At 45.2% G+C, this 13,646-nt stretch overlaps 1 protein-coding gene across 3 annotated transcripts; it reads left to right on the top strand.

The window, feature by feature from the left end:
- Window positions 1–425: 425 nt before the first annotated feature.
- On the top strand, window positions 426–12,068 carry srebf1 (sterol regulatory element binding transcription factor 1). Of its 3 annotated transcripts, none has more exons than XM_028411584.1 (19): window positions 426–817; window positions 2,441–3,001; window positions 3,969–4,144; window positions 4,224–4,361; window positions 4,441–4,659; window positions 4,760–4,874; window positions 5,020–5,177; window positions 5,279–5,495; window positions 5,617–5,801; window positions 5,887–6,148; window positions 6,465–6,631; window positions 6,717–6,885; window positions 6,968–7,076; window positions 7,170–7,279; window positions 7,971–8,103; window positions 8,236–8,401; window positions 8,987–9,202; window positions 9,693–9,804; window positions 10,469–12,068. In XM_028411584.1, the coding sequence occupies exons 1-19, from the start codon at window positions 712–714 to the stop codon at window positions 10,687–10,689; spliced, it is 3,540 nt and encodes a 1,179-aa protein (XP_028267385.1). In that variant the 5' UTR covers window positions 426–711; the 3' UTR covers window positions 10,690–12,068. The 3 variants fall into 3 exon arrangements, with proteins under 3 accessions (XP_028267385.1, XP_028267386.1, XP_028267387.1); XM_028411585.1 differs by having other exon boundaries at window positions 7,170–7,275; window positions 7,970–8,103; XM_028411586.1 differs by having other exon boundaries at window positions 5,620–5,801.
- Window positions 12,069–13,646: the final 1,578 nt, after the last annotated feature.

The following is a 13,646-nucleotide window of genomic DNA, read 5'->3' on the forward strand; positions in this document are numbered from 1 at the left end:
TTGTTCACGCCTGCACCTCTCTGATTGGCTGTTGGGGGCAAGCCCACAATAAACACATCCATGCCGTTTCCCCTCAAATACACAATTCAGTGAAATGTATATTTTATATTTGCACGGCTTTAGGCGACTACAAATCAAACAGGTCGGATAGATGTAAAGCTTATCGGTTTGTGGTCAGTGATTAACCCTTTGTAATGTTTTTAAAACGGGTCCATTTCATAAATTCAGGAACTGTAACATTAATTAACTCTTGTATTAATACTCACATCTTCCCTGTGTGCACTGTCTTGTGTAGTTGTGCTACTATAAACTCTACACGTCATCTTCTTAGTGAAACAATCAAAACAACCGTAGGGAACAGGAACGTGGGAAATTAGTTCACATGCAGTGATTGGCTGACGCGCCTGTCAATCATTGCCGGGTGGCTGGGTTGCACCGACTGCCGCCGTAAACACGTTAGAGTGAATGAGCCTCAGTGTTTGGCTTGGTTTGACAACTTTCCCCCTGGACCACCATGGAGGGTAGGATTGACTAGCTAGTGGACGCTTCGGTAGAAAGTTGCCGTTCGTTTTTGCGTGTTTTACAAGAGGATTCCGACGCTTTTTCAGATGTAGGGACGCGAGAAGTTTCCGTTTTTCTTCTTTCTGAGTGATCCAACGATCCGATAGCCAGTCAAGTCTACACAGAGGATATCCAGACACGAGAGTAAAGATGAACGGTCTGTCTTTTGACGAGCATTCGTTGGATACTCTGGATCCAACCCTGAGTCTTAATGACCCCAGCGGCATTGACACGGCTCTCTTAAACGAAATTGATGGTAAGAACAAATATGGTGTTTGCAGCGACATCAGCAGCACCGCTGGTATTTAACTCCTGCATGCTGTGTGTTGCTAATGATCTAATGTTTAGACTAAGTTGGTCCCAGCACTGGTCAACATCTCACATTTCATCAGCCATCATTACTTTAAGCTAGCTAACCATAAAGCTAGCGAGTGTTGTGTGGAGGCGGGCAGAGCTGCTGTTTGTGGGTTCACGTCGCTGCTGCTTGCAGAAGTTCATGTTACACGTATAATGTGTTATAAAGAATACTAACAGTGAACAGTTGTTAGATATTAGAGCGGGTTAGCCGAGCTAATGGGCGAGAGGCTAACCTGCTGCTAAGTGGTCGTGAGCGCGCCCCGCCCCCCGCGTGCTCCGCAGACAGGTTACTGGAGTTCATTCCTCTTTGTCGGGTTCACGGAGCATCATATTCCCTCCAAGCCGAACCACCAGCTGGAGTAACAGTAACATGTGAATATCTTTGTGCTGTTGGGATGCCTTTACATGTATGTTGCAAACAAACTGTGTAAATGTTTTTATACATGCGTCAGTAGTTAGTGTGTTTCTGCAGATATATTTCAACATGTATATAAAGATTTGGCCAAAGTGGGACAGTCTTCTCTGCACACTTCAAACTGTATTTGGCGACTGCCTGTGTGTGCCACCTTCCAAAATGTGTCCGACAGTAACCCCGGTGATGCTCGATGGTGACCTCACAGACAGCGCTGCTTCCCTCTCTTCCTGTCTTGGGCTGTAGACGCGCTCTGATTGGCCAAGTGCGATCACCTCATACACAACACTGCTTTACAAATCCAGGCTGCTGCGATTCATGCAGGCAACACACACACTCAGGTTTTTTTAAAGTGACCTTCATCTGAACAGGTTAGAGGATATAAAATCATTTCTTTTTTTAAACAGGTAGTATTGCTTCAAACAAATTGATGATCATTGTGTCTCACATCAAGTTTGAAGCATAAACACAACTCCTCCTATAGATAAACACACATCTGCCTATTGGAAATATGTAGTTTATATTATGCCAACCTGTAAATCAGTGGTTGAAATGGCCATAATTAACATTCAGGACTCTTGTTAATGTTAATCACATTCTTAACCCATCCTCATCATCCTTTGCAGTGTTTTGGTTCATACTGGAACTCTTTAAATAGCCACCACGTGGCCTGGCTAACATTATATGAACAACATCCAGTGTACCCAGTACTCACAGTTTCTCAGTGTTCAGTAACTCTCTGTAAATTACACTAAATATTACATTTTTTGCCATCATTTAATGAAAATGGATCTTATCATGAACTGCTGATACCAATACGTCTGTGGATGCTCTCATCCAGGTCATAGACACGTCCAATTAAAATTTAAATCGAGGCAACTGGACTCAAGGATTGTTTTTTTTTGCAGACTTCAGTTGGTGCCAACTTGAGAACAATATGCATATTCTCTATTATTAGGTAGGGTTTAGATCAGGTTGAAGGATTGTGTTACTTAACAAATACCCACTTCTGGCACTGGTTCTTAGTCCAGGTTAAGTAATCTTGGCAAGGTGTGTGCATTCTTCTTCTTTCTGAATAACATTACGTTTCTGTGTTCTTTGCCCCTTCAGACATGCTCCAGCTCATCAATGACCAGGACATGGAGTTTGGAGGACTCTTTGATGCTCCTCCATACTCTGGGGCTCCTCCGTCCCAAGAAGTTCCTGGTTTGCCCCAGACTATAACATCAGCCACCCCATCAACCACCACCACTGCCACACCTCCAGTGTCATTGTCCTCTTCCATCCTAAGCAGTAGCCCCCACCTGGATGCACTTCTGGGGCCCCCTATCACCCGCAGCTCGTCCACCCCAGACAAGACCTTTCAGTCTCCCACCTTCCAGCAGTCTCCTCTGGCCCAGGTACCCAACTCCACCCAGAGGCAGCAGCCAGCCTCACCACCACAGCCTCAGGCCGTCAGACAAGCCAAGGTGGAACAGCCCCAACCAATCCTCAGCACGCCCCCCGCAGCCCAGGCAGCTTCACCTCATGGCTCACCAGGACCAAACCCTGCGTTCAGCACCACACCTCAGGCTCTTTTTACCTCTCCTGCCCCCCCGACTTCACCTCATTCCCAGCCACAGACACAACCTCAGGCCCGGACCAACTATAGCACCCAAAATAGCTACACAGGTAAGCACTAGGGATGCTTTGGTGAGGAGTTTTCTCTCAAGGAAATGACAATACCCCAGAGAGTTTTCATGGAAATAGAGTTGAAGTCACATGGCAGCAGAACAGATTTCGTCTCTTATGTTTTCTAATCGTTGACGTTTTGACAGCTGTTGCACCTTCAGCTAAAAAGTTCACTAGTTTCAAATGGATCACAAACCAAGAAAGATGTCGTTTAAAGCAGCTTTGTCTGCCATGCTTTTCAGGGTTTTCACGTGCATTGCATTTATTAAACAAGGACACTAGGCTATTCAGCTTCAGCTGATCATGCATCCAAGTTGTAATCTTTGCTAAGCAGTGTTAAAGTCTGGAGTTAAATGAAAAGGCATTTCCTGGATGAACTTGTAGTGTGGGTATTTTTCATTTTATTGTATATTTAATACTTTTGAGGCTGAGCTGTTGGTTGGACAAATCAGACATTTAGCAGCTTTTGGGTTCTATGTTGGTCATTTCTCACTTGTTGCAGGATTCTTATGAACAAAACATTTAATTATTTAAATATTTGTCTGCACGAGATATCAGATAGGCTCTTTCTAAAGAAAAGGGAACCTAAATGAGACATATAGTCATCATTTTCTCTTGTCATCTGATAGTAGAACATGTTAAGAGGTGTAACCACCTCTTGTTTTAAAACAGACAGCTGTGTGTATCTACCCGATTATTATGGTTTTTGCATTGAGAGTTTTTCTTGTTTCTTTGAAATAATAATACATTTATACAGATATTTCTGAAGGGATAAAGTTCACCCATTTGCCTCCAAACCCATAAACAATGTAAGATGCAAATGTCTGTAACAAGTGTGTTATAGTGAAAATGTGGCGGTTAGGGTTAATTCATAGGCTCTGTTGGTGGAGCTGTGGTGCTGACATCGATGTGTTATGCAAGTTTTCTTGATTTAAGGCCAAATCACTGTGCCATCCCTGTTTTCCAGCTGGAAGTCCTAGCAGTGTGAGCACACCTGCCACCAACCTGTCGCCATCACCTTCGAGCGTCCAGCCAGTGACTGTTCAGGCCCAGCTTCAAGGACTGACCACCACCTCTCCTCTCCTGGCCACATCATCAAGTCCTCCAGTACAAACCATTGCACCCCACATACAGCAAGTACCTGTAAGTGTGATGGAGCCTGCGATGACTTGGATGCACTGTAGTCCACGTTTGTATTTATAACCATCAGTGTGTTTCTCAGGTGTTGCTGCAGCCTCAATTCATCAAGGCGGAGTCTCTGCTGCTGACCACTCTAAAGCATGACCCGTGCATGGTCACAACTGTGGCCCCGCCCACATCCCTGACCACCTCTTCAACAGTACAGAGCACCTCACTGCAGGTAAGTGCATTACGGAAGTTAAACTTATGACTCAGCCAATATGATGCACTTGGGTGATTGTCTTTTTTTAACCCTTTAGGCATTTGTGGGTGGTGGCACTATCCTCACTACGGTGCCTGTCATGGTGGATACAGAGAAATTGCCTATCAACCGCATCCCCATCAGTGGCAAGCCAGTGGGTCAGCCACACAAGGGAGAGAAGCGCACAGCCCACAATGCTATTGAGAAGCGCTATCGCTCCTCCATTAATGATAAAATCGTGGAGCTCAAGGATCTTGTGGCTGGCACTGAAGCCAAGGTAAGAGTGAGGTGACTTCATATACAGCATTTCATTATTTTTATGATCCAAATAATAGTGTCTGATATTAACATGTTTACTCGTACTGAATCCATTTCAGCTCAACAAGTCTGCAGTGCTGAAGAAAGCCATCGACTACATCCGCTACCTGCAGCAGGCGAACCAGAAACTCAAACAGGAGAACTTTGCTCTGAAAATGGCAGCACAGAAAAACAGTATGCACCTAATCTTCTCTCTTCTGCATTCCTCAACAGTGTCTTGACCTTTGGCCATAAAGTCTACTGTTACAAAGGGCCTTCCAAGGAAGTGTCTTCTTGGTCATGCTTTCTCATGTTTTCAGTCCTTTCGTTTTTCCTCCAGAGTCTCTCAAAGACCTGGTTGCCATGGAGGTTGATGGGCAGGCGGATGTGAAGAATGAGCTGCCTACTCCACCAGCCTCTGACGTGGGCTCACCAACATCTTATTCACACTGTGGCAGTGATTCAGAGCCTGACAGCCCGATGGGCGAGGACACAAAGGTGTGCAGCCTTCACATAAAGTGTTAAACCATGTTCTTAATGCTTTGTTTATTTCTGACATATTTTAATTTAACTAAAATAAACCGTTCTGGACTCTCTAGCCCAATATGGCCAACTTGGACCAGCCGGCAGCAGGCGGCAGTGCTGGTGGCATGTTGGACCGTTCCCGCATGGCTTTGTGCGCCTTCACCTTCCTCTTCCTCTCCCTTAACCCTCTGGCTACATTGCTCTGCTCTTCTGGCAGCAGCTCAGCTCGAAGCACCACAACCATCTCCTCTCATCACGCCGGCCGTAGTGTCCTGGGTGTGGAAATTGCAGGTATGGACCTAGGATTATGTTTATACATAGAACCTACATTTTCTTATCATTATTAAATGTGGTCAGTCCAAAACTGAGCATTTTCTTTGTAGTTAAATGACAATCTGCGTGTTGTCCATAGCAGATTCATGGGGCTTGATGGATTGGATGCTCCCTAGCATACTGGTGTGGCTGTTGAATGGTATTCTGGTGTCTGGAGTTCTTATCCGACTGTTGGTTTATGGCGAACCTGTAACCAGACCTCACTCAGGATCATCCGTCTTGTTCTGGAGACATCGTAAACAGGCTGACCTGGACCTAGCCCGAGTATGTTTTCTTTTTAAATTAATTCAAACAGATAAAATGTAACAACCAGGATCTGATCTCATCATCATCACTCTACACTTCACAGGGGGATTTTGCCCAGGCCAGTCACAACCTGTGGACATGCATGAAGGCTCTCGGTCGTCCTTTACCCACCTCCCAGTTGGACCTAGCTTGTGCTGCCCTCTGGTCTCTGCTTAGATTCTGTCTGCAGCGTCTCTGGGTTGGTCGCTGGCTTGCTGCTAGGGCTGGAGGGCTGCGATCTGATCGCCCCCTGCAGGAGGATGCCTGCAAAAGCAGTCGTGATGCTGCCTTGGTTTACCACCGCCTGCACCAACTTCACATGACAGGTGGGTCCGTGGGAAAGCCCCGTTTGTAGTGTTGGAGAGTGGACTTTACAGGGTGGCGTGTTAAAGTTATTAGAGGGCGTTTCGGGTTATGTGTATTCAATGCTAATCAAAGGTAGACCAATTTTGCAATAAAGGTGTGACCTTTGCTCTGCAGGCAGATCAGTAGTCCCCAAACATGTTAGATAGTGACTTTAATTCACTTCAAAATGTTTGCCTCAATATTAAGTTTGCATCTGGTTATAAGTTATGAAGATTAACTGGGCTAAAGTATTGTTACCAGACCTTCTACATTACTGTTGTTCTCACATGCATACAGGTAAGCTGAATGGTAGCCACCTGTCAGCGGTGCACATGGCTTTAAGTGCAGTGAACCTGGCAGAGTGTGCTGGCTCATGTCTGCCTGTAGCTTCTCTGGCGGAGGTCTACGTTTCTGCAGCCTTGCGAGTCAAAGCCAGCCTGCCGAGGATCCTGCATTTCACCTCTGTAAGTATATATTTTAACAGCAAGCAGTTTTCGGATAGGCATAACCCTCACTCAAGATGAACTGAACCATTGTTTCCCCTTGCAGCGTGTGTTCCTAAGCAGCGCGCGCCAAGCATGCCTGTCGTCCAGTGGCAGTGTACCTCCTGCCATGCAGTGGCTTTGTCACCCACTGGGTCACCGCTTTTTCGTGGACGGGGACTGGGCTATTCGCAGCACCCCTAAAGAAAGCATTTACAGCCAGGCTGGCAACACTGGTCAGTGCATGCATAATTCACTGTACATGTGGAACTGTTTAATAACACCTGATTCACTTTGAACTATAAAACTCTTTCACAGTGGATCCTCTGGCTCAGGTGACTCAGGCGTTCAGGGAACACCTCCTGGAAAAAGCTCTGTACTGTGTGGCCCAACCTCATGAAGAGAAAGGTTCCAGCCAGGGCGAGGGGTAGGAACACCGCCTCTGCTCCTCAGTTGTTGAACTTGGCGATGTGTGTTAATGTCACAGCAAATGAAACGTTCTGTGTATGTCTGCGCTCAGGGAGTATGCTGATGCCCTGGAATACCTTCAGCTGTTGATCAGTGCATCAGATGCGGCTGGTGCCACTTCCCAGTCCTTCGCTATCGGCTCCAACATGGCTACCGTGACAGGTAGGTCACTATAGCAGCTGTCCTTTCTGTTTTTATATGTGAAGATAGAAACCCTGAGAGAAAAGCCAAAACCAGCTCCTGTTTTGTTAACTTAAGTTTGAGATGTGGACTTGTTCTGACTTGTCCTTTGTGCTTCTGCTTGGTTTGGCTTCATTTTCTTTCTTCACCTGCCTCAGCTGTTCGATTTCCTTAATGAACTTGCAAAACTAAAAGCTGTGACACAAAGTTCATTTTCACTGGTGAGATTGAGTAGCTTGATTTCCACTTGACTTCCAACCTACTATTGCTTTCCTTTGTCCTCACTGATGGCTGATCTGAGTGAAAGTGGGCTAGGTGAAAGGGAGGCATCCGCTAGATTGCTTCATCTATCTTCAGCTCTGTCAAATTGGTGATCACCTTGAGAGGATGGAGATTAGGGAGGGATTTTAATGGGAGACTTTTCTTGGCAGAGGCTCAGGTTGTTCACAGCGTCTGTGTGTGTGTGTCTGTGTGTGTGTGTTGCCCAGTGTTAAATGAAGTAGTTCTGCCTCACAAGGGAGTCGTCAAAATGGGCGCTTTCTCGCAGCGGCTATGCTAGAGGGCAGAAACCAATTAATACTGAGGTCAAAATGCAGACAGCACATGTGTGTCTGTGTGCACTAAACTTGTCTTTGGGGTGTCACGCCTTTGACTACCCCACCCCTCCTTTCAGGATGTGACCCCCACTCCAAGTGGTGGTCCTCAGTTGCTGTAGTGATCATCAACTGGCTCCAAGGAGATGATGCTGCCGCCGAGAGGCTGTATCCCACTGTTGAGCACCTGCCCCGCAGTCTGCAGAACGCAGAGTGAGTATGACACGCTGCAGCTCTGCTATCAACATGTGTTGTGTAACTGCAGTTTGCTAATGTCACATTTAGGACACACACTTTACCCACTCTAATCTTTCTGCTCTCCCCCCCCCTCCTTTGCTCTGGCAGGAGTCTTCTGCCCAAAGTGTGTCTGAACACATTCAGAGCAGTTCGGGCTTTACTGTCCAAGCCAGAGAACTGCCAGCAGAGTCTGAGCTACAGTGACAAGGCCAGCGCCCTGCTCCGAGACAGTCTCAACCTCGGACCACACTGCCATAGCTCCAGTTTAGACAAGGTACACAAGTAAAAGGCGCACACTTTTCAGACTTGTGCACACAAGTCGAGTCGTCATTTGTTGTTTCAATGAGAGAAACTGTAGGACGGCTACACCCTCTGTATGAAAAAAACATGGATATACATGATCACACACAAACTTTAACAGACAGCGAATGCCTTTACAGCAACTTCACTCTGATACTGCAGTGTCCAACCCTCTGGCATTCAGCAGATGGTGATGCTGGTGGATAGGTGGCTCGCTGTGTGTAAGTGTGTGTGTGTCTACGGCCAGAGCTGCAGTGCATTGTAGTTGCATTGCATGTGTGTTTCAGCGAAGTGCAATGTACCTGCAGTGCAACACAGAGCTGGGCCACCAACAGCACAACACACACACGGGAGTGGAAGATGACCATTTCTGTTTCTGTCTTTTTGTGACACTTAGCTTGATTATGTACATGAAAGTTGCAAAGACAAAACTCATGATAATTCCAGAAATATATAATGATATTATTCACACGTTTTCTCCAAGCCTAAACTGTACATGTCTCCTTTCAGTTGTTTTTTTAGTACTAGTAAAATGCTAATCCACTTCATTTCTCCCCAGGTTGTCCAGTTGCTGTTGTGTGATTTGCTACTGATTATGAGGACCAATGTTTGGCGTCTGCAGCAGCAGGGGGCGAGTGCTGCGGGGGCAGGGTCAGCAGGCACCAGCGGCCCTGCAGGCGTCCACCAAGCATCCCCGCCAGAACTGCAGGGCTTCCAGCAAGATCTCAGTTCCCTGCGCAAGCTGGCGCACACCTTCAGGCCTGCGATGCGAAGGGTATGTAAAAGGATGTTTTTAAGTTTAAGTCCAGACACAACATGAGTCCTTAATGACTGACACACACAATAGGAATGTCTAAAATACGATGACTAACCTAATGCAACTCCTGTGCTGGGGACGCGTGCTGTCGTGCACATTCAAACAGCATCTCCTCACCCATCTGACTGACACATAGAAATTATATGCATAATGGCACATATGCACTGAACCATATAGACACACTGATATCCTCTGTGCACATATTTGCAGGAAGCGCATGATATAATTCTCTGTGGAAATTAGCTAGGAGGTGTTAGAACACACACACACACACACACACAAGCTCCCCCCGAGGCAAGTGTTTAGCAGCGCTGCTCACAAAGCTTCAAAGTCTCTCTGAGGTAGAGCCGAACATTATATGTGAGTCATCATCGCTCTCTCTCGTCCCTCCGCCTCCTCCTCCTCCACCTCCTCATCTCTCTTCTGTCTCCCCTGCATCCTTTTCCAGTTGTTCCTTCATGAAGCCACAGCCAGGCTGATGGCGGGGGCGAGTCCCACCCGCACACATCAGCTTCTGGATCGCTCACTGCGACGCAGAGCAACGCCTGGAGCCAAGACAGGTGTGTGTGGACTGTTGATTTTATACTTTATCCACTCTGCGTTGTGTTTACATGCAGCTTAGTTTAAGTTTTTTTGTCCACGCTAAGGCTTCTCTGGTGGAGATTTTTGGTCCGATCACCAGCTGCTGAAAGCATTTCTCGCTGTTATTGACCACAAGGGTTATATTTATACACCAGAGAAATGTTTATGCCTTGAAGGTGTGGCATGGATCCATATCGCATGAGCTGTCAGATGGTTTGATCCTGGGCAGGTCATGTGAATTCTCCTATCTATTGGCTGTTTGCAATGACTTGCAGTCAGTTGTGATGATCAATTTATTGTTAAAACGTCAGCAACAAAGCCAGATTTTTATGGTCTTAGCTTCTGTTGTGTGAGAATTTGATTGTTTTTCTTTCTCAGAATAAGCTGTAGAGCCAGGTGCTGCTTTATTTATTATGCATTTTTGCCAGTGTCTGATGAAAGGGATGAGTGGCAATGAATTATACTAATCAGTGTTTCTAATGAGCTTTTTGTCTCATTTGCCCATTTCTGCTTTATAAATCACATCAGTAATTACTGAAGAAGCTGCTGTAATGTGATTGGCTGTTGATGGCTGATGACATAGAGCGTCTCACCCTGAAATACCACGGTAACAACATGCTTCTGTGTCTGTCCTCTGTGCAGAGGAGTGCGAGACGCGGCCGGGCCAGCGGGAGCAGGCGGAGGCCGTGATGCTGGCGTGCCGCTACCTTCCCCCCTCCTTCCTGTCGGCTCCGGGCCAAAGGGTGGGCATGCTGGCTGACGCCGCCCGCACCCTGGAGAAGCTGGGAGACAAGCGGACCCTCCACGACTGCCAGCAAATGATCATAAAACTGGGCAGCGGCACCACCGTCACCAACAGTTAGAGAAAAGGGAAGGGCTGGGAGGGGCTGAAAGACATGCATGGACACTGTGTATATAAAATAAAATCATCTACATACAACGACACACAGACAGACAGACAGAAAGAAACATGCTTCCACATATACAGAACCTCACAGTCGTTCAGGCATTTTTGATGTGCAGCTATTGAGCAGATAAAGCAAACTGTACAGATTCATATCAAACTGGATTTTCTTCATGGGCATGGATTTTCCCTCCCATCACCCCAACCCTGACAAGAGAAGGCACTTGTAGACTTGTAGAATGGGATGAATGCCCTGTTGAGAATACACTGCAATGTCAGTGTTTGGCCACAAGGAGGAGCAGTCCTATGTGGTGGACGTAGCAGCTGAAGTGCGAGAGCCATGAAAGACGTTTTTACCCTGCGTTATGCTCAGTGCGGTCCCACCCCCAGTCCTTTTGACATAGATGCACCTTCTTCAGACAGGAGAGCTCAGTGGGTTGGCGTGAGAGGCTGCTCCGATTGGCTGCAGAGTGATGTAGGTGGAAAAAATTTAAAAGCAAAAAAAAAGATGTGTGCTTGTAGAACGGGCAGCCACTCACTAGGTTGTTCAAACACTGTTGAAGTTTGAGTCACAGGCGATGATCATGATGAGGTGACGAAGTGCCCAAGCCCTGCGTCTTCTGTCTACACTGATTTCAAAAAGACAAGTAATAGTCTTATTTTTATCAAGTTTGTGTTTTCGCTTTGCCGTGTACATATTTTAGAACGTATTTATAATCTGTATGATCTTTAATTAAGCAGTATTTTGCATCAGCAGAGTGCTAAATGCTTAATTTCGTCCCTTAATTCTGTTTTCTTTTGTAGCTGTAGACCAGAGTCAGACCGTGTAGTTACTGTGGAGACAGTGTGAAGTTATCAGGGTTACATTTGCACCACACGGCGTGACTCACAGTCGACCTTTAGCTTCGTTGCACACGTATGCAACTATGAAAGCAGACGTTGGCCGGCAGTGTTGGACTCCGGCACTGCAAACCAACAGCTTAAACTCAAACACCAACCCTCAGCACTTCTGAAGCAACGAAAAAAAAACATGCATATAATGTATGCAAAAAAAAAGTCATTTTATGTCCAAAGAGGGCGCCAACACAAAGAGCACCGCCAGCTCTTCAGGTCCTGCAGACCCACCTGTTTATCTTAATAACACTGTAAAAAGGTGTGGGGGGAGAAAAATACAACTTTGGCATGAGTGTTTGTCCCAGAACCATTATGGTCTGTGTTTGTTTTTTATAGTGGCACTACAATGAAAGACTGAAATCATGGGATTGAGATGATATAACGTGTCTACAGGTATTTGTCTCTAAACTAACCCCCCCCCCCCCCCCCCCCCCCCCCACTGTTCCTGACTCTTCCGTTGGTTCCTTTTATTATGTAAATATTAAAATATTTTGTAAAGAAGAAATAGAAGTTTGTCTGTTACATCATTTAATGTGACGATGGAGCCGGACCAAAAATCCACTTTTCTTCAATCGGCGATAATCTTTGCAAATATAAAACTTGATTTAGTTGATCTGCTTGTAAATAATGGAAACAATACTACATCTAAAGATGACAATCCAAAGCAGCAGTGGTAGAAAGTAACTAAGTATTTGTACTTCTTTACTGTACTTTAGTAATTTTTATGTATTTCTACTTAAGTAAAAATAACAGCACATCCTTTCTCCTCTGACTCCATGCTGCAGCTGTTACCTGTACTTTCTCCTCCACTACATGTCTCCAGTGTCTGTAGTTCCTTGTTCCATGTGATGAACACAGTGTGGACTGATGAGAGGTCAGACTCTGCATGGAGGTGGTGTCACGCTGCAGCTGTGTTTCTATAATGAGCCTCAGTCATGATGCCGGTGCTCTGGCTCAGTGAGCTAACTAGTTAGCTGCTGTCTGCTAACACAGGTCCATCCATTAAATTAACTACACATGGTCCATTTTCATTTAAGATGATTTCTTTGATTATTTTAACCTGTTCAGATCCTTTGCAATGGAAATCAATCATATATATTCAGTGTGTGAGTACTTTTACTTTGAATACTTTAAGTACATTTAAAAGTTAAGACTTTTACTTAAGTAGGATTGTTGATGCAGCACTTCTACTTTTACTTAAGTACCAAGCTTCAGTACTTCTCCAGTACCCCCCCCCCCATTATGTGCTGTCTTGGATTTAATAATAATATGGATGAAGATGATGATGATGATGATGATGATGATGATGTGTTGCATTGAAGACAAAAAGAGCAGGCGTTGGCCGTAGCATTGAAAGGTGCTGGTATATTTAACATTGGCGTTACAAAAAACATTTCAAACAAAGTGATGCTGTGTCATCAATTCCAAACGAATAAGACATGAAAATCAATAAAACGGCATGCTCCCACTTAAGACAAGTGACATTCCCAAAAGAGGTCGTTATTATTTTTTTTTCTTCCATCAATGGATTCTTTTAATAACATTTTATAAGCAATAACGTATTCCATTTTATAGAAAATAAACATCTCTAGGAAATACTATACACAATTATATTAGTACATCACATCTTACATTTAAACAGCATCAAATACTTATATACACCATTAAATAATGAGCTTCATAAAAGAGATAGTTTGGTGTGGCGATTTTGCACTTTTTTTTTTTTTTTTTTAATGTTCTAATACTTAAATATGTCTCCTTTTAATATGACCGGTTCTTTAACTGACACCCTGCGCGGGGGCATTTTTCATTTATAGTGGAAAGAGGCTACATTTCAGATACACGGACAGACGGGTGAGCTATGAGTTCTGTAGGTCTTTCTGCACAGGCGTGTTGGTGTGTGAAGTAATCGTACATCATTGAAATGTTTAACAGTTAATATTTCTGATCTGTACACAGACATGACGTGAGATGGCCCGACACCCCCCCCCCCCCCCCCAACCCCCTAACCCCTGTTTAATC

Source organism: Parambassis ranga, chromosome 8 (genome assembly GCF_900634625.1).
Source record: "Parambassis ranga chromosome 8, fParRan2.1, whole genome shotgun sequence".
Taxonomy (NCBI): Eukaryota; Metazoa; Chordata; class Actinopteri; family Ambassidae; genus Parambassis; species Parambassis ranga.